Source organism: Ictalurus punctatus, chromosome 25, assembly GCF_001660625.3.
Source record: "Ictalurus punctatus breed USDA103 chromosome 25, Coco_2.0, whole genome shotgun sequence".
NCBI lineage: Eukaryota > Metazoa > Chordata > Actinopteri > Siluriformes > Ictaluridae > Ictalurus > Ictalurus punctatus.
In genome coordinates, this window is record NC_030440.2 from 11,729,346 (window position 1) to 11,753,319 (window position 23,974).

The window sequence follows — 23,974 nt, forward strand, 5'->3', positions numbered from 1 at the left end:
ACCAACTACTAACTACAGTCCCATCATTATATTTGCAAAAGGTTGCGAACACCTGGCCAGCACTTACACATTTAAATGCTTGTTGAACATCCTGTTCCAGATGTAGTCCTCCTTTACTGCTGTCATAACCTCAGAACTTCCACGAAGGCTTTTCCAAAGTTTTCCACGCAGCTTTGGGGATTTGTGTTCATTCAGATACAAGATCATTATTGATGTTTGGTGAGTAGGCCTGGGGAGCAGTCGGTGTTCCAGTTCATCCCAAAAGTGTTAGCGTGCCTACTCAACCTTCACACTAACTCCATTAGTGGTGGAATGAACTTCCAACCTCAATCCGGACCGCAGAATCTGTCACTCTCTTCAAAAAACAGTTAAAGACCCATCTCTTCCGTGAACACATAACTAACCCCTAAAACCCCAACCCCACATTTATCCTTTAATAAAAAAATAATTAAAAACACTTACTCTGGCTCTTACACCTCTACTCTGCGCACTTTGCTTTTCTAGACCTCAATTAAAAGATTTTGTACGGTAGCACTACTTGTATTGTTCTCCACTTGATATATCGCTTTGCTTGTATTTCCTCATTTGTAAGTAGCTTGGGATAAAAGTGTCTGCTAAATGAATAAATGTAAATGTTCAGCGGGGTTGAGATCAGGGCTCCCAAGTTCTTCCACTTCTACATTAACACACCATGTCTTCATGGAGCTGGCTTTTTGCACAGGGGCATCGTCATGCTGGAACAGGTTTGGGCCTCTTAGTTCCAGTGAAACTGGGAAATTGTAATACTACAGCATATAAAGGTATCAATTGGCCACAATTTTGTGCTTCCGACTTTGTGGCAAGAGTTTGGGGAAGAAGCACGAGTGCGAAGCTTAGGTGTTCACAAACTTTTGGCCATATTCAGGATGTAAAGATTACTTACACATAGTTACACATACACAAGTTATCAATCGAAATCCCCTCTTCCCCTCGTTCTCATGTTTCTTTTCTGGCCTTCCGTTTCGAAACTGTACTTCAGAGTTTATAAAGTTAAATTCACATCATGTTTATAATTCGTTAATGGGCTCAGGTTGAAAGGTTTTCAGATGGCTCACCGTCAGCCATTTTGACTCTAATTGGTGATTCCTTTTCTCTTACACAGGAGCTGTGGGACATCATGGTGACAGCCTGGTGGAGAAGATATTGTCTGTTTTGCCTCCGTTGCCGGGTCACGTGACCGATGTTCAAGTAGACATGCTGGAGCTGACGCATCTTCAGCGCACAGCCGAGGCACAGGGTGTCCTGGCTCCTGGCTGCCTGGGACAGACACAGTAAGGACATCCACACTGATTCAGAACAATAGCAGTGACATACCACTGAGTACATCTACACTGACACCGAGTCTAGAGTCGGTTCACAGTAAGAAATCTCAGCTTTCTGGGTCTATTCACATCATCAGCCTGAGTGTCTTAAAGACACACGGTTGACATTTTGTCTGTAGGCGAAGAAGTAACTTAGCTAATTTAGTTAATTCTACACGGCAGATTTCACTTCAAACCCCCTTTTCGACTTCCGCTTATGGAAAATTTCCGTCGTTAAGCCGAGCAGCAGTCAAATGAGAGTGAACTCGTACAGTTGCTGAAAATGCACGTGATGGATGAAAATGTTTCCCTGTAGTGGGTGAAAGCATTGGGTGTACTGTCTCTATTTTGCCTCAGTTCTGCTGTATTTAAGGTCAGCTTTCCATGCATGAAAATGAACCTCAGCTCTTGACCAAAATCTGTTTGTTTGTTTTTTTTGTTTTTTTTTTATTTTTTATTTTAACCTTATAATTTAGTCTCATGAAATTATTTCTAAGGTGTTATTTCCCCCTTTTTAGGACTATTTGTGGAGCATTGAATAAGAGTCTGTACGATTGTGCCTTTACTGTCCGCGTGTGTACGTGTGGCAGCATTGAACGGTTCAAAAGTGAACCGAATTGTTGGGTTTTTTTAACCCAAATATTGCCTCTGACGAAAGGAAACGATTGAGTATGAAATACGGAGGGAGTACTGGAGTTTTCCGTATGAGTTTTGGCAGATATGCACTTGCAAGTACAAAACCCGCCGTGTGGTTTTGAATACTGCTCCACTATTACTCCAGCCATCATAAATTAATCTATTTGTATTAGAACAGTGGTTCTCAACACGGGGGGGGGGGGGGGGGGGGGTTGTTTTCAAGAAAATAAACACGGACACATGATTTGTGTTCTCGGTGTATTTTATTGCTTTTCAAATAGAATGTGCTTACTGAAAAACCCCGCGTTCCCTCTCCCTCTGCATTTTCTTTTTGCTGGGAGAGGCGGAGCTTAGCTGCCTTTTATCTAGCTGTCAGTGCAGACCAGTGTTCCCAACTTAGAGACTTTTTTTTTTTTTTTTTTTTTGCAAAAAAAAAAAAAAAGCATCTAGTGACTTTTTGGACAAACCTTAGCGACTCTCCAAATGTCACCAGTACTGTCCTGCAAGCGCGAGGTCTTTCTTTCCCGCTGCACTCTCACCTCTCTCTGCGTCTGCTCTGCTCAGTGAGAGCCTGAGTAAAAAGTAGTTTTTAAAAGTAGTTATAGTGTCCAGAAACATTTTTGATCATTCATCGATCGATCAATCTAAACAGATTATAGATTAGGTTATATACCGGGTCCCCTCCAGTGGGGGGAGGGGTTGGAGTGGCTTTAGTTACGAAAAGGTTGAGACGGTCTGTATTAGAATAATACAAATAATAAGCGATGTTGTTTCACTGATGTCACGTCATTACCACATCCTGCCACACAGGTTTCTGTTTACTTGAGTGATTCTGCTCTTCTCCATTATGTGACAAGTCTCTGGAGATATTTCAGAATAACGAGTCATTGCTGTGAGTGGAAATGTGTGACCTCATTGCCCTGCATTTGAACTCAGCCTTGTTTTGGCCACATGAACTAGTTGTGTCATTGTAAAAACACTTTTTAAGCAAGTTCAGCTTTTTTTGCGGTTAATCCTTAACATCTTTGGACAGGGCAATAAAAACAGGCTAGAGATCAGACGCTTTACACCCGGTGTTTGAACCTGCTCCCAGATCAACTCCAGTATCATGTTTTAGTATTTGTGCATTTATAAGGGCTGACTTAATGGATGATGCCATGACTTTTATATGATGACTTCTAGCCTAAAGTTAAAAGCAGCACTGAGGAACGCAGTATACAGTCTCTTGGATCTGCTGTCAGACTGAGTATTGGACAGGCAGTTAATGTATTCAAGCACAATTAGTCCTTAAGGTTCAGGATCTGACAGATAAGGTTAGTAGCATTAGAAGGTCTACTCTCAGATTAGCCTGTTGCCCTGCGGAGAGACACATTTAATGCTTCAGTTATCCTAACTCCGAAATCATAAAGTGAAATTTCTGGAGGTGCTTGTCCAAATATGTTAAAAAAGCCAACAATTTCCATGGGGTGTACTTATTTTTTCACATGACTATATGTGTGTGTGTGTGTGTGTGTGTATGTGTGTGTGTGTGTGTGTTTTGATTGAAATAATAGTCTATACAATACAACTCTTCTAAAAGTAAAGACGTCTTACTTTGTTTACTGTTGATGCTCTGAGCAGCCATGTTGATATGATGTCATGTGAGGATGAGGAGATCTTCCTGACCCCTTCTGAGTTGAGGGGTTGTTTTCTTTCAGTCTTCCTAGTAGGAGGTCTGAAGTTACGAGCTTTAGTGGAACTTGATTGCAGGATTGCTAAAACCTGATTAAATCTCCCACTGAGACTATGGGGTCATGACATCATAGGTGAAATTATTAGCAGTCATCACATTTGAAACAGTGCACACACACACACACACACACACACACGGACACAAAACCCCACATGATGTTCACCAGCACCACATCCCCACTAATGATCACAGTCATTACTGTATTGCAGTAGCACCACAGCGTCAAGCAAAACCACACTGCCAGATCTCCACTGCAATAAACAGGAGCTGACTGTGGCCCAGATGGCATAGAGCTGGCGATGCAGGAGGACCAGCGAACAGCATCAGAGCTTCTCTCCCTCTCTGATTCTGTAGACAAGATGAGTTAGGGCATATGTACTAGAGAATCAAATACCTTGTACATGCAGTTCAAGGCAATGTGCAAAATTTGAATTGGGTACAATATGAAACGACACTGTCTCCATACAGCAAGAATAAGCATCGCCTGAAAGTGTGCCTCAGGTTCCCATTTTCAGTTTATTAAAAATGCCCAACATTATGAAAGCAGAATAAATGTAATGTAATAATTACTCAGTGTCTGTGTGATCCGTTCAGACTCTGAACAACATGGAACTGTCAGGATAACATTTAGTAGGTGAAACACCAAAACAAACTCTAGAACATGACCAATGCCTTGGCAAACATGGGAACGTTAAGGAAACACGAGGCAAAGGTGCTAAAAGTTAGACCATGAGTGCTACCAAAGACAGGACTTAAAGTGCATCTATTATTGTTTTGAAACGTGACGAATTTTGTTTAAAAGCTCTCATACAATAGATTTACGTGCATCCGACGTAAAAAAAAAAACAACAACACTTTAACGTGCTCATAATTTAAACTGCAGCATTACCTTTTTTCCCCCCAGTCTCACAAACGACTCGTTAAATGATTCATTCTAAACTCCTCCTTTCAGAGAGCATACTCTGCTTTTGTTGGTCAGAAGTCCCAGTCTGTTGTGATTGGTCTACCAGTCACATGTCAGCATGTGCTGAAAAGGAAACGCCCAGTATTATCACGAGTTTCAGCTCCGTCTGTCAGAGAGCAGCCAATGAAGAAACCTACGTAGGTTAGTACAGGAAGTAATTCTGGAATCACTAACGACTCGTTTCAGCTGTTCAGAATCGGTTCCTGCTTTTGGGAGTCAATAACTCTGTTTGTCTTGTGCTTTGATTTTTGAAACTTTGCAGACTTTTCACATTCACAAACAGCTCTATAACACACTACATGAAAGGTAATATCTGAAAAACCATAATAGGTGCACTTTAGATACAAGTGCTGATTAGATTCTAACCTGTCTCAAGTACGTGTGATGTGCCGAGGCTGATGGGAAACATAGTTCTGCGCCACACTGCCGGTGTTTCCTATTCTGATTCAAGAAGAGAACGAAGTTATTTTTTCAGATGCAGTGTGGGTTCGATTAGGTTTAAAAGATTATATCTTCCATAAGTGGTATTTTATGAGGAATAGACCACTTTATTATACAGCCTGTTGAATATAGTGTACAATACGCAGGTGTATCGAATCAAGAACCTTGTATCCAACAGTCCGATACTGTACACCGTATTAAAGACCGCCTGAGTGATGATGAGTACATCATGGGCTGATATGCATGTCTGAAATCTCATTGCATCCACATTGGTTGTCCCGGTTCTTAGATGGGGGTCACTACAACTTACAAATGACCTTGTTTTGGGATGACAACAAATTACTACAAATTTGGGGGTTTCTACAACGCCACAGGTTTGTCACATTTTTTTGGTTTCTTGGTTTTATGTTTGGACTGTTTTGCAAGTTAGTGAACAAGCAACCAAACTTTTTTGTTTAAACAAATTTGTGTGTCATGTTTCCTCGGTCTGACAGGCTTGCCTTTGCATATTTTGCAAACAAGCATTGTTTCCGCTGTTTCTGTTGCCCAAATTCCAGCAGTCCCATATAACCAATTCAGAATTTTTTCACAGCATTCGATGTGTTGCTAAACAATCCGATTAGGAAGCCCAAGCTAAGGACCCGCCTCCTCTTGGCTATTATTAGTTTGCTCATGTGTCCGTCAGGGAGCGCGTGAGCTGGACTAGCAAATAGAATAAAGTCGAGTTCGTGAATCAACTTGCTATGGTTGGTTGTCTGACAGAATGCGTTTAGTATACGGTGCGATCTCTCTGTAAAAACAGATTGTGGAGACGTTCGAGTCATTCACGATCTAAGATTGTCATATCGCCCACCCCTCTATCTCTGACCCAAAACCTGCTGCGATTGCTACCGGAGCTATGAACACTCACAAAACACAGGTGTGTTTAGAATTGCACGGTCCCTTCAGGATTTCCTGGGGGTTTTTTTTGTTTTGTTTTTCCGTTCGCAGAAATTAACGTAAGATCGAGCAAACTCCGCAATATTGGGAGGACCTTGAAATTTTTTTTCATAATTACCACAGATTGTCCTCCGACTTGGGCCGAGACACATCATGTGACATCATCAAAGCACACATTCAGACAAAGCTCTCTTCGATTCACGTTCATTGAACATAACAGCTAAACGGAGTTGTTGGGATGTTATCGATCAGTGGATTACTATGAGCCTTCATATGCGAGTTGCGTCAATTTTGTAATTGTTTGTTTGTATGTCGGTGGGCTGACAGGTGCAGTTGATTGTAGCTGCTGTTGTGATTGCATCTTGAAACAATTTGTATCAATCGAATCACACGAATCTTAGCTTTCCAAAGATATATCGCATGAGTACTTACGTACACACAGACGCTGTGTACATAGCATAGTTTTGTGCTTAGCAGTGCGATGTTGGATTGTTAACAGTGGGGGAAACGAGTCTCAAATATCATCTTGATGTATCTCTATCACCGATCCCCGATATCAGCGTCTATCGGCACAACCCTACAGCTAAAAGGTCTTGCCACCAAACATTACTGCGAAAGACTGTGCAAAAGTTTAAAGTAGTGTGGATATTGCCATAAAGTCAGCGAATAAGAAAATGATGAAAAACATCAACACACAAGTTTATTGGAGTAGTGCCGTGCAACTGTACAATCACTAACCCGTACGACATCCCGGAATGTAGTAAATCACTGTCTTAAATGTTTGTGATTCCTGTACTGTAGGTCCACACAGACTTGAAGGACAACCTCTGGGCTTAATCCATTTGAGACAAGGTCTTCGAGTGCACATACATGCCTCGTGAGTCCGTGCATGGTATATGTCTACCTCCAGTACCCGTCATGTTCTCTACGCTCAGGCGGGTCTCGTCATCTGTTCCTCTCCTCCTCCCATTGCCTCTCATGTGGTTCGAGTGGGCAAAATCTCTCTCTCTCTCTCTCTCTCTCTCTCTCTCTCTCTCTCTCTTTCTCTCGCTCGCTCTGGGTGGCTCGGCTTTTCTCCTCCTCTTTAAGCTCAGTGGGAGGTGAAGTTCTTTAAGTTCATTAGGGGAGAACCAGGCCACTTTCAGCAAGCAAATGTACCTTATGATTCTATTGGTTTCTTCTCAGTATTCTTAATTGGTACCTCCTTGACACCTTGACCCTCTGTCCTAGCATCAATCAATGTTTACTATCGTTAATGATGTATCAAGGGTTTTTTTTTTTTTTTTTTTAAATCCACTCAAAGAAATCATGGAGAGAGAGAGAAGGCATCCAGAGCACATAGGCACTTCATGTGATGCAAGCCTATGTTTGAAATTTCCACCTTCTAAGCTACTTAGAGCAGAGTCAATTACATAGTGTTTTGAATTTCCATTTCAGATTGTGCATATGAGAAGCCAGGTGATGAGTAGTCACATTGGTCATTACGGATGATGTGGAGAATGCAGAAAGGTCTGCGGAGGTGAACTTCAGAGACGAGGAAGTAGAGCAAAACGAATGGTTTCTTTGGCACTTTTGTGAGTGGTTTGTTTAATAAATAGATACGATTTAAAAAATAATTTATAAGCATTTGTGTATTCGGTTATCCCGATTACTTTTAAAAATTCCCGATGATGTGAAAATTTGTCGTATTTGATTTCGCCGTCTGGTCTGGAAATGTATTGTGGCGTTAGCGATCTGAACGAAAGTTAGACGTGTTATACAGGCCAAACAGGATTTCGAGGGGTTTTTTTTTGTGATTGCTGCGGCATTTTTTCAAAATTTACAATGCAGCTTGTAGATTTTTTTTTTGCGGAAAACGCGTTTCACAGCGTTGTTTGTAGGTAAACGAGACCTTTTAGCTATACTCCCGTTCGACTCGCGTGAATCGTAGAGGGCCTTCGGGCAAACGTGCGTCGTGTCGACGTCATGTGAAGCGCCTCGACCCAAAATCTGTGGCCGTTTTGAAAAATTGTAAGTTTCTCCAAATATTGCAGAGTTTGCATGATTTTCCGTTCATTTCTGCGATCACTAAACCCCGGAGGGAGCGATTATGTGACTTGGGTTGGGAAATGGTAAATGGTCTGTATTTATATAGCACTTTTATCCAAAGCTCATTCACACACACACTCACACACACACGAATGGTAGCAGAGCTGCCATCCAAGGCACTAACCTGCCATCAGGAGCAACTTGGGGTTCAGTGTCGTGCCCAAGGACACTCCAGAATGTGGAGTCATGTGGGCCGGGAATCGAACCTCCAACCCTAGGATTAGTAAACAACCTGCTCTACCACCTGAGCCACAGCCGCCCAGAAATCCCAGATCTGTCTCCAATTTCTTTCGAAATGTACCTGTGGCTAAAACGTCCTAGAGTAGACATCGACTAAAACTGCTCCGGACAAACTAAACCGAATGAAGATCCACTCCTCACGCTCATCCTTCCGCAAAGGTAGCGGCCCAGTCCATCTTTAGACCTTCCTTTTATGCGATTTTACTTTACGTTTGATCGGACGTGACCGACAGTAAGTGGGACGGAAGCTCCTCGTAATCAGTTAACCCGCTATAGTCAGAAGTATGTGGAAATATAAGCACATCCCACGTGCACGCGCAGAACTTGATAAATCACACTATGCATAGAAACCTGCGGCTGCACGGCTTTATGCACGAAGCTCTGTATATGCTCGGTTGATAAATGAGACCCCTGGATTGTACTGGCTTAGGTTTTCCTTCTTTAGCTATTATTATTGTTACTGGTGGGCCTCACCCATATTCTATTCTGCTGTGATATACGTTTAATGACTCCTTTTGTGTTGTTCTAGGCATACATAGTGAAAAAGTCTATATAATATTTATAAAAAGATTATATTTTTGGCTTCTAATAGTAGGTCTGGTTAATTTAGCTCTCCTGATTGCAGGCTATTTTCCTTTGTAATACTGGAGTGCCTTACAGTAGCTGTAGGTTTGAGGCGCTCGGCTGGCATGGTGTGTGTGTGTGTTTGGGGTGGTATGGGTGGTCACTGGGTTTGACTTGCACTGGGAGACCTCACACACGTCAGACTGCTGAATGGAGAATTGTTCTTCTTGACCTGCTAGAGCGCTGGCATTTTTACTAGCAGTGTGAGGGCAGCACTACTTATTTAGTTTGTACAGTAGAGGTTTTCTCTGTATTTTCATGTGCGGTTGTGTGAGACATGCCTCTGTGTGTGTCTTTGTAATAGTAGCTGCCGTGGGTTGGTGTTTTTGTCGGTTTGTTTTGAAGGGATCCTTTCTCATGAGTTTTCATAAGGTTGTGGATAGACTTTGATAAATAAAGGCAGATGTGTGTAAATGAGTTCAGTGTGACTTGTAGACCGTGTGTGTGTGTGTAATTGCCCTCTAAACTTAACTGATTGTGCCACCTTTAGCAGCAACCAGTCACTTCTGATAACTGGAGATCAGTCTTTCACTTTTGGCCCACTCTTCTTTACAGAATTGCTTTAATTCAGTCACATTGGAAGGTTCTTGAGCTTGAACTGAGCTCTCCAATGTGTTTAAGGTCCTGCCACAGCATCTTAGTGGGGTTCAAGTCAAGTCTTGGCCACTCCAAAACCTTATTTTTGTTTCTTTTTAGCCATTCAGCGGTGGACTTATTCTCATTGCCTTGCTGCATAACCCAGTTGTGCTTGAGTTTCAGATCAGATATTGATTACTTGGACATTCTCCTTTAGGATTTTCTGGTAGAGAGCACAATTCCACAATTCATGGTTCTGTCAATTATGGCGAGTCACTCAGGCCCTGAAGCTGCAAAGCATCCCCACACCATCACACTACCACCACCATGTTTTTACATCTAGCTTTACAGCAGACGTAAAGACATGCATGTCTTCCAAAAACTTCCACTTTCGACCCATTAGTCCATAGAATTTCATACCGGGGGGGGTCACTAAGGTATTTTTGGCGAGTGGTTTTCACCTTGCAGCTCTTCTAAGGATACCGTTTTTACCCAGTCTCGTTCTAATGGTGGAATCATGAACGCTGAACTTATCTGAGGTGATTGAGGCCTGCAGTTCCTTAGATGTTTATCTGGGGTCTTTTGTTACTTGTTGGATGAGGTTTCAGTGCGTTTAAGGAGGTTTTACCTCTTTTGTTCTACTGCTGGCATTAGAACTCTCCAAGTTACAAATGGTTAAAACACACGGTAAGTCTGGTTAGGACAGCTTGCCTTGCTGGATGTGTAATTCAACCCTGCAAAACATGTCCTATGTGCCAGGGATGCTCCTTGGGCCTGCTGCTCAAGAGGCCCTAGAAAGAAGAGTGCAGGTTTCAGAATCACGAAACCAGCATGGCCAAACAGACCGGCCATAAAGCACCTTTAGGTCAACCTTTATACGGGAATTCAGAGCCCCAGAAACACTTTAGGGAATGAAGGCATGTAATGGCAAGAGAGTAGTCTCTACTACTTTGAAGGGAAGAAAGCTCCCCACCAGGAGGAAATTCACTCTGTACTATTGCCTATAAAGCTGCTGTCAGTACATTTTAAGAATAGATGACATTTTCAGTTGCAGTGATGTTCGTTCCAATTCAATCACAGGATTGCCATTATTCATTTGGGAATTGATTCTCGGCTCCACTTTTTGCACGCTCGACCTATTTTCAAATGCACCCAAGCTTGCATGGTCTCGTTCTCGAGGGATCAAAACCGAGACAGACGTATATATGCCTGCCTTGGGCCAGTGTCCCAGGTATAAGCTCCCACTGGTATACTGACCAAGATCAAGCGTCTACTGAAGATGAAGTAAGACTCCCAGGTTCGGTCCTGCACTTGGGTTACTGTCTGTGTGGCTTTTCACATGTTCTCCCAGCCTACATCTACGGATTTCCTTACAGCTCTAAAAAACAGTCCAGCATTTTCTAAATTGCCCCTATGTGTGAACGAGCGTGCGAATGTGTGTGTGCATGGAGACTTTGGATGGGACTGGCACCATGTCCCAACTAGGGTGCGTCCTGACATCATACCTACTGTTTCCTGGATTGGCTTCAGATCCATTGCAAATCTGTTTCAATGTCATTAATCTGAAGAAAATGCGTTAGGTTGTTTTTTTTTGTTTGTTTATTTGTTTGTTTTTGTTTTTTTTGCTTCAAAGAGTATTTTACCGTCATCGGTAGTTTCTTTTCTCAACTTGAGTTAGATCTTTTTGATGGATATTAATGTGACATTTGGAACACATTTATATTATAAATATATTATAAATGTATATTATATTTTGTATGCATTTCTGTTTTGAACACACACACCCCTTGAGGAACATATAACGAACAGCACAGCACTGACTGGTAGTGAATAACATGTTTGAGAAATCTAATATTTTCAGACATGCAATACTAAAACCCCTCTAGACAGTTTAGTACGTTTACATGGACAACAATAATCCGAAATTAAGACGATTTAAGAAACTAGCATGTAAACAGCCATTATTGATGACCTTAATCCGTCTAAAGTCATACTCGAAGTAAACACAAATAGAATTAAGACGTGTGGAGTATGGGGGGGGGCGTTCTTGTCCGATCACTAAGATTTGCTGTTCAGGGAACTCCGATGACTTGCACTGACTAGCAGATGGGAGGGTTTGGAATATGAAGTGTGTTTCTTTTGTGCTTGGACATAGTTTGTATTGATATAAATGGTATATGTGCACAAAGAGTGAAAAATGCATTAATCACAACTTCAAATTTGAGCGTAGCAACGAAAAGTTTAAGCTTGTATCACATTTGTGTGCACAGGAATGAGAAGAATGTTTACAACAAAATACACTTTGCAATAAGACCTGCAATAGAAAGCAAAAAATGTCTACTGATATTTCTGTATATAATATACATGCAGTATTGTGCACTGCCTGAGGCAGAAAAACAATCTATAAAGCAAAGATGCTTTCAAAAATGATGAAATGTTTCTAAATATAAAAAAAATGATTATAAACTGCAATAAATGGTAAAACCTGAATGAGTATTTGGTGTGACCAACCTTTGCCTTTAAAATGGCACCATTTCTCTCATGTATCCAGTTTTGTAAGGAAATTAGCTGACTGACTACAGCACCTGCAGACTTCGGCTCACACTTACTCCCGTTACTGCAGGTCCCAGAGTCCCTCGCTTAATACCTCTTTATATTTGCAAAATGACTGAAATAGTTCTTTTCTCCTGACACTAATGCACATAAACAGCTAAGAAATAAGTTTAGACAAAAATCTAAGATGTTTGCATTATACTTTTGTTCTGTATGTCTTTGGTATATGTAATATCTGTGAAAAAAGATGATCGATTGCTTGAGGCCTCTTGAGTTACCTAGGAATTATAATTTTGTCATCCAGAATCTCACTTGCCTTGCCTTCCCTTACCCTCCCTTCCCTTCCCTTGCCTTGTTTTGCCTTGCCTTGCCTTGCCTTCCCTTCCCTTCCCTGGCCTTGTTTTGCCTTGCCTTGCCTTGCCTTCTCTTCCCTGCACTTCCCTTCCCTTGCCTTTATCTGCGCTTCCCTTCCCTGCATTTCCATTTCCTTCCTTTCCCTTCCCTGCACTTTCATTCCCTGCACTTCCCTTTCCTTCCCTGCATTTCCATTTCCTTCCCTTCCCTGCACTTTCCTTCCCTTCCATGCATTTCCTTTTCCTTCCCTTCCCTGCACTTCCCTTTTCTTCCCTGCATTTCCATTTCCTTCCCTTCCCTGCACTTCCCTTCCCTTTATCTGCGCTTCCCTTCCCTGCACTTCCCTTCCCTTCCCTGCATTTCCCTTCCCTGTATTTCCATTTCCTTCCTTTTCCTTCCCTGCACTTCCCTGCACTTCCCTTCCCTGAACTTCTCTTCCCTTCCTTTCCCTTCCCTTCACTTCCTTTCCCTTCCCTGCATTTCCCTTCCCTTCCCTGCACTTCCCTTCCCTTCCTTTCACTTCCATGCACTTCCCTGCGCTTCCCATCCCTTCCCTTCACTTCCTTTCCCTTCCCTGCATTTCCCTTCCCTTCCCTGCACTTCCCTTCCCTTCCCTTCCCTTCACTTCCATGCACTTCCCTGCGCTTCCCATCCCTTCCCATCCCTTCCCTTCACTCCCATGCACTTCCCTGCATTTCCCTTTCCTTCCCTTCACCTTCTCTTTCCTTCCCACTTCACTAATAGAGTCTGCAATGCACAGTATAATCTTATCTCACACACAGTAGTGATCAGGTGTCTTGGCTTGCTTCAAATGCGTGAATGTGCGGGTGATTAGCTTAAATTAGCGAATGGCTATAATTATAGTGTCATTGCTCCGGGTTGAATGCAGATAATTGTTGAGTATTTCTGCAATAAGAGCGAGACACATTAAGTGGTAAACAGAGCCTTAATGAGCAGACATGTTTATTAGTTTATAATATTGCTAGATTATTCAGTCTGACATTTTCCAGAGCTTAGACGACTTTGTTATTGCTCACTCATAACTCTGGAGCGATGTTTAATGCACACACAAGTTTATTAAGCGTTTTCTCCAAAGAGTCTTAAGTCTTTTGTAGATCACACAGTTCATGCATTTACACATTGATGGGGCAATAGAGATAAAAGTGCTATGGAACTTATTTTTACCATTTGATTAAAGACAAGTGCAGGATAGTTTTATGAAGAAATCAATCACAAGGGTTGGTGCTAGTACTCAGAAGTGCAACAGTCAAGCCATGAACGGTACAGTCTTGAACTATTCCACATCTGGACTTGATCAGCATTTGTGCCATTTGATTTAGACAATATGTCTAACATTTGGAGGTGCAAAATTGTTTTATTGTGACACAGATAATTAAGCAAAAAAGCAGACATATGTTGCTTGCGTAAGTACTCACCCCCCTGATTCATTATTCCGTAGAACCACCTTTGGCTGTTGTTACATCTGCAAGTGTTTATCAGATTTGTACATTACATCTGGATCCTGATATTTTTCCCGTTCTTCCTGGCAAAATTACTCAGTCTCTGTCAGATTGGATGGAGATGGTTGGTGAACAGCGAATTTCGGATTCAGTTTGAGGTCAGGGGCTTTGACGGGCCATTTGACTGATTTAGGTTTTTGGTTTTGAACCAGTCCAGAGTAGCAGTATGCTGTATTTGGTTCCATCCATCTTGCCCTCAACCCTGACCGATTTCCCAGTCCCTGCCGATGGCAAGCATCCTCACAACATGATACTACCACCATCATGCTCCAGTGCCTCACTGGGATGGTCTACTCGGGGTATTGAGCAGTGTTGGGTTTCCTTTCTTCCAAGGTCAAAAAGTTCCACCTGACCAGAGAACCTCTTTTCACATTTGCTAAGTCTCCAACATGTCCTCCAAACTCCTATGGCTTTTTTTCCTCCCGTGATCATTTATAATCCAAGTATATTCTCACTGAAAGAAACTCATTTCTGAAGTGTTTTAACTAGTCTGGATTTTGTATCAGCTTTTGCATCTAAGTAAAATTATATTTATGAATTTACAATTCATTTCAAATTTGACGACTGCAACACACTCCAATAAAGTTGGGACAGTCGACTGTTTAGCACTGTGTAACATCACCAATTCTTTTAATAAGACTTATTATGCGTTTGGGCGCTGAGTGAAGACACCGGTTGGTTAAGTTTAGCGAGCGGAGTTTTCCCCCCATTCATCCATTATGCATTTCTTCAGCTGAGCAAGTGTACAGGGCCTTTGTTGCCTTATTTTTCGCTTCATAATGCACCATACATGCTAGGCCATTCTATCAGGCCATGCTAGCACCCGCACTCTCTTCTTATGTAACCATGCGCTTGTAATCCAGGCAGAATATGGTTTGTCGTTGTCCTGCTCTGGATGGCAGCATATGTTACTCCAAAAAGTGTACATATCTTTCTGCATTCATGATACCCTCACAGATGTGCATGTTACCCATGCCATGGGCACTGACACGTCCCCATACCGTGACAGACGCTGGCTTTTGGACCTGACGCTGATAACAGCTCAGATGGTCCTTTTCCTCTTTGGCTCGGAGAACACGACGGCTGTTTTGTCCAAAAACTATTTGAAATGTCGACTCGTCGGACCACAAAACACGATTCCACTGTGCTACTGTCCACCTCAGATGAGACCGAGCCCAGAGAAGTCAGCGGCGCTTCTGGACAGTGTTGATGTACGGCTTCTGCTCTGCATAGTAAAGCCTTAACTTGCATCAATGGATGCAGCGGCGAATGGTGTTGATGACAAAGGTTTACCAAAGTATTCCGAGCCCATGTCAGGATATCCATTACAGACTCATGACGGTTTTTAAGACAGTGACGTCTGAGGGATCGGAGATCACGCACATTCAGAAGTGGTTTTCTTGCCCTTTACACACCAAGATTTGACCGGATTCCTTGAATCTTTTAATTATATTGTGCACTGTAGAAGGTGAAATGCCCAAAATCCTCCCGATTTGTCTTCGGGGAATGTTGTTCTCAAAGTGTTGGATTATTCGCCGACTGATCTGTTGGCAGATTGGCGAGCCTCGACCCATCCTTGCTCTTGAAGGACTAGGCCTTTTTTGGAGGCTCCTTATATACTATGATTAGACAATTACCTCACCTGTTTCACATCACCTTCTTATTTCAACTCGTCACATCGCTATTAGTCCTAAATTGCCCCTGTCCCAACTTTTTTGGAATGTGTCGCATGCATCAATTTCAAAATAAACATTTATCTTCAAAAAACTAGTCGATTAGGTAAACATCAAATCCCTTGTCTTTATATGTTTTTTTTGTTTAAATTCAAGTCAAAGTACATTTACACATCACTCCTCTTTGTTTTTACTAGCATTTTCCATACTGTCCCAACTTTTTTCGGAATTGTGGTTGTACTTCAATTTAACTAATGTTTAAATCTTGCTTTAGTTTTTATTTTTATTGACTTGCTATGGTTTACATCACTTGCACTATGTGTTTATTAGTGGTGCCCACTGTAGCCTTACATTCCCCTTCCCGTCTGATAGGAGCGCAGCACGACAAACTGGCCGTTTGAGTTGCGTCTGGCCATTCTCCTCTGAGCGTTCTCATCAACGAGGCATTTTTTTGGGTTTTGCACCATTCTGTGTAAACTCTAGAAACTATTTTGCATGGAAAATCCCCAAAGCAGTTTCTGGAATACTCAGCTGCCCCTCTGGGACCAACATCCACACCACAGTCAACGCCTCTGAGATCACATTTTCCCATACTGTTGTTTGATGTGAGCACTACACGTCGTTCATTTCATGGGATTCCAAATGTCCGAGATTGTCGATGAGCTCTTTCTCCAGGATTCCTTACTTTTTTTTTTGCTTCCATAAAAACAACAAAAGAGAAATCTTTTATTTCGATGTTACAGAGGTGCTCGACAAACCCATCAACCAGTCTCCTCTTGGTTTCTCCGACGCAAAGCCGATTTACATTTACAGCGTTTTTGGCAGACTCCCTTATCCAGAGCGACTTGCATTTATACATCTGAGCTGTTGAGGGTTAAGGGCCTTGCTCAGGGGCCCAACAGTGGCAGCTTGGCAGTGCTGGGGCTTGAACTCACAACCTTCCGGTCAGTCACCCAGAACCTTAACCACTGAGCTACCACGGCCCAGTTTTCATGGCTTTTCATGGCCGTGTTAATGAGTTTGCTTGTGGAACATCGTGAATGGTCGAGAGTTACTCTTGATCGTTTATAAAAAAATAAAATAAAAAACCTCCTGACAAACATGTCTCTAAACTTCTTGTCATGTGTGTAGAACGTGAGTAGAGGATCCTGAAAAAGAGAAGCGGTCTCCATATCTGTGGTGTCTAAGCGGTGCGGTTTGTACAGTGTTTCGGCGTTTAGGAACGGTTTGCTCAATATAAACAGCGATCTGGACTTTGTTGTCATGTTGTAAAATAGTGCTTCCTGACCCCTGTTTGCGCCCCACGAGCCTTGGGTGTACCCCCTCGTTCGCCGTGTTCCAGCTGCGGCTCTGTCACAGGTCAGTTTGGGGTTTATGAATGAGTGTGTGATGACTCCGTGGCTGTGTGTATACATCTGCATGCGTAGGCTGAAGATTTGATGGGTTTCAGAAATATTTAGTCAAGTTAAATCTCATTCTTTACTGCTCGGTCATGGATTTCCAGGAAGAGTTCAACTGCCCCCCGCCCCCCCCGCCCCCACACACTCCTCTCTCTCTCACTCACACACACACACACACACACACACACACACACAGACAGATGAATAAGGGACAAAATTAAGAAAGAAAGAAAAGGGTGGAAATACTTGACTCAACATTTTGATGTTTTCACAGAAAACAGTCTTCACATTACTTACACACACACACACACACACACACACACACACACACACACACTCTTACGCACTTACTCATTTATCCCCATGGCTGGGCCGTGTAGCCTGGTGAAAACCGTAGAAAGAAATGGGGGATGGATGGAGAGAAAAAGACAGATTTTTGGGGGTAAATTGGAACCATATTGCATTGCATCTGGACCCCTCGCCTTCCTGGAAAACTCGCTCAGACCCACACACACACTGCCGCACATACACACAGGGTGGACCCTGTCTTAACTCTGGTATTTGAACCATGCTGACTATGTGTACATCTGCGTGTGACATGCAGAGTCATTACACCGGACACCACAATACTTACACGCATGGATACTATACACACCAGCATGCACAGACGGTTGTGCAGGGGTGGGCCTTTTTGTAGAAGCCTTCATCCCTTTAACCCCTCTCTCTCTCTCCCTCTCTCTCCACAGAGTAAAAGCTGAGTCAGCTGACACAACGTGACGCTTCTCAAAACTTCTCTTGTGTAGGTTCACAATAGACAAAAAAACCAGTCCAGATCCAAACCGCTCAGCTTTTGTCCCTCTTTCTCTTGCTTATTTAGCCTCGTTTTTTGGGAGTGATGGAGTTTGGCGGAGCCGGGGTCTTTCTGCCAGGACCCCGTCTGGAACATATTACAACTGAGATGCAACACATGGCAACAGTTAGAGAGAAAGAGAGAGAGAGAGGGGTGGGGGGAGAGAAAAAGAAAAACATAGGCGATTCAACATTTGGGCTGTGTGTCAGTGAGACACCCCCGCATGCGCCACTCGCCTTCGTCCTTCTCGTGATGGGGTTTTTTTTCTTCTTTTTTTTTTTCTTGTTCTCTTGGTTTCCTGCTCTCCATCTGACATCACACACCCTCAATTTTTCTCCCGACTTCATACATTGGTTGATCTCTTATTCTCATTTTCTTCTTCTTCATCATCATCATCATCTCCTCTCTCTCTCTCTCTCTCTCTCTCTCTCTCTCTCTCTCTCTCTCTCTCTCTCTCTCTCACTTTTACACATTATTGCACATTCTCTGAAATAGTGTGAACTGCTATATGACTGGCTATACATAAGCACATGCACACACATTATGTCTGGAGGAGGGATGAGAGAAAAGACATCATGGATTGATGTGCTTGTATCCATGTTCTCAAATCTTCCCATCTGAACTATGACCGTGAACTGCAGCGGACTGGATGGTAATGGGTTACGCAGCATTTAGTTCGCAACAAATAAAAATAAAACGCTTCCTACACACACACACACACACACATTTTATATATATATATATATATATATATATATATATATATATATATATATATATATATATATATAAAACATGTTTTCCCCCTTATTCTGTTCTTGGAATGGCTGAAATGACCCTTGACCTTAGGTGAGTTCATGACTAATAGCCAGTGTGCTGTGCATTACCACAGCTTTACGTTTCTACCTTTGTAGTGAGTGTGCAGGGCAAGTGGCGTATTACTCGTATCAGGCACCTTTAATTTTAATTAACACGTTTAATCCCCCCACCCCCCCAAAAGCTTTCATGATCAACGGATCAGAAATCAGGATCAGGTTAGGAGGTTCGACCTCCTATAGCATACAGGCTTGACGATAGGACAGTACGATATCGATATATGCATGCTTAAAATACTTTTCTGATTATCGTCAGGTGTCAGCGATTTCATCTGTCCATTGCTATTCACTGTAAAACTGACAGGAAGTTGGAATCCTCTTTTTTTGTATCCATCCACCCTTACTTAAATTTTATAGACTCTTATGTATTTGTTTGTTTGTTTATTTATTTACATGTTTGTTTATTTATTTATTTAAAATAAATAACTGGGTATAAGATGGAAATAAGGTGGTCAGGTGCATGGTGGCTGATTGGGTAGCACGTTTGCCTCGCACCTCCAGGGTTGGGGGGTTCAATTCATGCCTCCGCCCTGTGCGAGTGGAGTCTGCATGTTCTCGTTGCTCCTCGGGGGTTTCCTCCGGGTACTCCAGTTCCCTTCCCCGGTCCAAAGACGTGTGTTGTAGGCTGATTGGCGTTTCCAAATTGTCCATAGTGTGTCAGTGGGTGTGCGAGTGTGGGGCCGAGTCCCCTGGGATAGCCCCCAGGCTCGCCGCAACCCTGCGCGGGATAAGCGGCACAGATGATGGATGGATGGTTCCACTCTTTTGATGGCACTTTTCTATCAACATGATAATTATAAGGAGTCTTTATTGATCACATATACATTGCAGCACAGTGAAATTCTTTTCTTTGCATACCCCAGCATGTCAGGAAGTTGGGGTCAGAGTGCAGGGTCAGCCATGATACAGCGCCCCTGGAGCAGAGAGGGTTAAGGGCCTTGCTCAAGGGCCCAACAGTGGCAGCTTGGCAGTACTCACCTTCTGATCAGTAACCCAGAGCCTTACCCACCAAGCCACCCCTGCCCCTCAACAGAACTCAACTTTAAAACATACTACAAATGTCCATAGTATTTGCAAATTCTATGCTGAAAGGTTTAAGACAAACACATCTGAAAAGTCCAATGCATAAAATATATTAAGATTATAGAGGGTGCTAAGTCTAGCCAGAGGAAGCTTGAATAATGGCAGGCGTGAATTTTCATGTCGTCTTCTCAAGTAAATGAAACTAAACGAAAGCGATCTCTTGCCGAGATTGTATATTCTCGTCGAGATTTAAATAGAAGAACGATTCTGATAACAGGACTAATTAGTTACACTAAAAATGCAGTCTTCAAGCACAATTTGAGCCAGTCTTCGAGGAGACCAGAGCTCTTTGTTTTGACTCAACGAGTGGGCGTGGCTGCTACGGGCATGCCTCTTGTGCACAGTAGCATTAGTTCTGTCTTTGGGAGGGAAATCAAATAAATGTCTTCAGCCAATCATATCAGCCCGTAGCTGTGAGGAGGAGGAGTTTACTCCTGTAAGCCCAGCCCACCCTGGCCTCTTGCTCCACTGCACAATGAAACTGTATTAGTTCCAGGGCTGAGTTATTACTGACCCATGTTCACCCGCAATTGACCTCTTTCGCCCTCTGCTCCACAGGTCTGCCGTAGCGCGGTCGCTATGGGAGACGATGCTCGTTGCTAAGCAGAAGGAGGCAGTGATGGAGGTGAGGAGGCAGCTCGTGGAGGCGGCCAGCAAAGAGAACCTGCCAATCAAAATGAGTCTGGGTATGCCTACTGTGTGCGCACACACACCCACACATTCGTCCTTGCAAGAAATCGTGCACACATCCCCATAAGTCCCACATCAAGTTCCAGCCACACACACACCCCAGCCCAGCTCGGTTTTAAGCTCCAATCTGATAGCATTAAGGGTTGATTGACACTTGAGCGCCAGTACAGCATGACACAAATAAAGCTTGGATCCGTTAGAGTTCAGCAACCACAAATGTGTGGTGCTCTGATGGGCTTTTAATGAGTGCCATTTTGACAGTGAGCCCAAACAGCACGCACACACACACACACACACACACACACACACACAATCAATCCATCTATTCTGATCCAGATGGATGACCATACGGAACAAAAGCTCACATTAAAACTGATTTATTATTTGCAGTTTTATTTTTGTGTGACACAGCACCAAGAAGCTAGATGAAGAGAAGTGGCATGTTGTGAACAGACAAGCGCGAAAGAGGAAAAGAGAAACAGTGAAAGAGCATGGGATAATAATGAAGGAAAGGCAAAGGGAGAAGAAAGAGAGGAGGAAAGATTAAGGCTTGGGTAAAGACCCACAGCGCCTCCATCAGGTGCCATTCAGTATTTATTGTGTTTGCAAAACACGTGCTTGCGAAGGAAATATGAAACACATGTTGGCACACACACACACACACACACACACACACTCTTAAACGTGTCCTATTGTTTGTAAGTTAAGCTGCGAGGGCAAAAATGGAGGTTGAAAAATAATTTTTCTTTGTAAAGAGAAGAGCTAGAGAAGCAATTCTCCTCCACTGTCTTCCAGTCCCTCACGAGCGCACACACGCAGCACACACGCACGCCTTCTCACCAGGAACTTGTAGACTTACTCACAGATAAGACCTCCTTTTTTCACCGAGACTCTAATGGAAGCAGACTAATCTCTAGCTGGATCTGTAGTGTCCTGTACTGAGAAAGGAAAGCCCGTTTACTCAGAACACACTTAGAGTTGCAATCAAAATGCCCCCCCCCCCCCCCCCCCACATTGCAAATCAGGTTTATTGTCGACATTTACAGACTTTCAGCTGTTTGCAATGAACAAATCAAACCAAAGCAATTGAAATAGTTCACGACGAATGCTTCAAGTGGTTTCCCCAAATTCAACTGAAAATATAAATATCAGTTGTATATAAAAAAATAACAATCAAATATAAAAAAGAATTTACTAGATTAATTAATAGGAAAGAGGGCATTAGGAGTCGTGGGGTTGTAAATGAGGAGTTTCGGATGATTAACCTGCCTCTACGGAGGAACCTCTACTCAGTGTGAAAGTGATTATTTATTTATTTATTTATTTATTTATCTATCTATCTATCCATCCCCCCCTCCCCAATTCAAATGGAATTATAATTTCATTTTGAATCCGTGTCACTGGCGATTGCTTGAGTGGAGTGCTTGTTTTCTATTTGCCTTGTGTATTCGCATATTTTAATCACGTTTTGACCTATTTCAGCAACTGCCCTCAGGCTAACAATATAAGTTGTGGTGTGAGATACCGGGTTTTTCTGTTCCTCACTCAGTACGAGGGGAGGGGTTGGCAGAATGATCAAATGATCATGTGGTACGTTACAGAGGCTGTGGATTGCAATTAGGCTTTTTTGTTTTGTTCTGTTTTTTTTTTTTTTTGTTGTTGTTTTTTTTTAAATGGCTGGAACATTCATTTCCGAGTAAACAGAAGTGCACGTGTGGGCAGCATTACATTTTCCACCACTTTTCATGTCCGAATGTCGGCTTTCGAGTCGAATCCGACTCCTTAAAAGTTATAACGCACAACCCCACGTGTTCCCTGTAGTCTAACTGTCTAGAGTGAAGTTCATTAGACTCCAGCATGACATTTACAGTATGCAGCAGGCCAGAGTCCTTCCACTCATCACTCTCGAGTCGCACTGTCACACTGTGGTGTGAGCTGTACACTGCCGTCTTCCTGCGTTTACGTAACATGAGTCATCTGTCCTTCATTTACATTCATCTGTGTGGATTAGTCATCTTACAGATGTTTGTAGACAATGCCATGATGTGTGGAACGTGTGTGTGTGTGTGTGTGTGTGTGTGTGTGTCACATCTCGCGTTGATGGGGACTGCTCTTTCAACATATGGGTCTGCTTTCCACCATCACTCTAAATTATATTCATTGTGTATGGAGCACAATTCTGGAACACACACACACACACACACACACACACACACATACATACATACATACATACATACAGAGCGTATAGAAAGCTCAGCCAGCTTTGTGCACTGAATAACAACTATTTCCTGATCTCCAAGCCAAGAGAAACACAGCCGTGCCAGAGAAATCATATTACATATTAAACAAGACACACACGCGCACACACACACATATACACACACACACACACACACACACACACACACACATATGGTCAGTTAATAGTTTTGCTTTGCTATGTGCTCTTGGAACTAGAATTGGTCCTGTAGCTGTTCATATTTATTTATATATGTAAATTTATTTCATACTTTTTGTTTTATTGGTGTGTTTCCTAGAACACTCGCTGACCCCTGTCCTTAAAGAGTAGACTATTTCTTTCATGGCTTTATTTATGAAATATATTATTTTGCAGGCTCTTTAATATTATAAACATACCACCATACCTGTGCGTATATACAAATAAAAAGAGGGTGAGAAATGCACAAGGGGCTTTTTGACCCATCATTTTGTGCCTCACTTCTTCACCACAAACTATGTTTTGCTTATTTTCTCCATCCTCTGTCGTTCTAATCCGTTCTAAGCATCTGCTGTAATTGGCCAGCGCATTTCAGACCTTCGCTCGAGGACGATTCTACTGTCTGTTCACACTTATCTTAATCTCCGTCTCCGTCCGGCTCTCTCCAGCTCCCTCTCGTTTGAGTTATGCTTGGCAAATTAAGCGAAGTGATTCCTGGGTGTTTTGCCAGAGCGCTTAAAAGCTGACTCACTCTACAATGGCTCTTTTCTGCGCCTGGGCCATTTTATTCGATGAGATTTTCCCATCATGCCGAAAGCCGACATGGCCTTTTTATACACAGTGCCACCATTTTGTTTCACCCCTGCTGCCCGCTAGCTGACGCGACTTGCACAGTGGACTGCATAGTCCATGTTTCATTGACTCTTAATGTAGTCATTGAGAGTCAGTTATGCGCTGTAGTGCTTTCGGGTTCATGATATGGATCATTTGGGATTAACTGCCCATAATAACACTATTATAGTTGGAACATTTCAGATTGATCCTAACGCTTGGTATTAATTTCTCAGCGTATAACCCACAGTACTGTAGGCAGTCTTTTCCCTTTGCATGATTTTAAAATGTGTTGACATTGAGGATTGACTGCATAGTGCAATGAAGGACACACATATGGCGGC

At 42.7% G+C, this 23,974-nt stretch overlaps 1 protein-coding gene across 1 annotated transcript in view; it reads left to right on the forward strand.

The window, feature by feature from the left end:
- The window catches only part of scfd2 (sec1 family domain containing 2), a 143,985-nt gene that overhangs the window by 973 nt on the left and 119,038 nt on the right, over positions 1–23,974 (forward strand). Inside the window, exons 2-3 of the mRNA XM_017456245.2 lie at positions 1,142–1,310; positions 20,447–20,574. Of these exons, the coding sequence (XP_017311734.1) occupies positions 1,142–1,310; positions 20,447–20,574 (297 nt within the window). The remainder of the gene's footprint in view (positions 1–1,141; positions 1,311–20,446; positions 20,575–23,974) is intronic.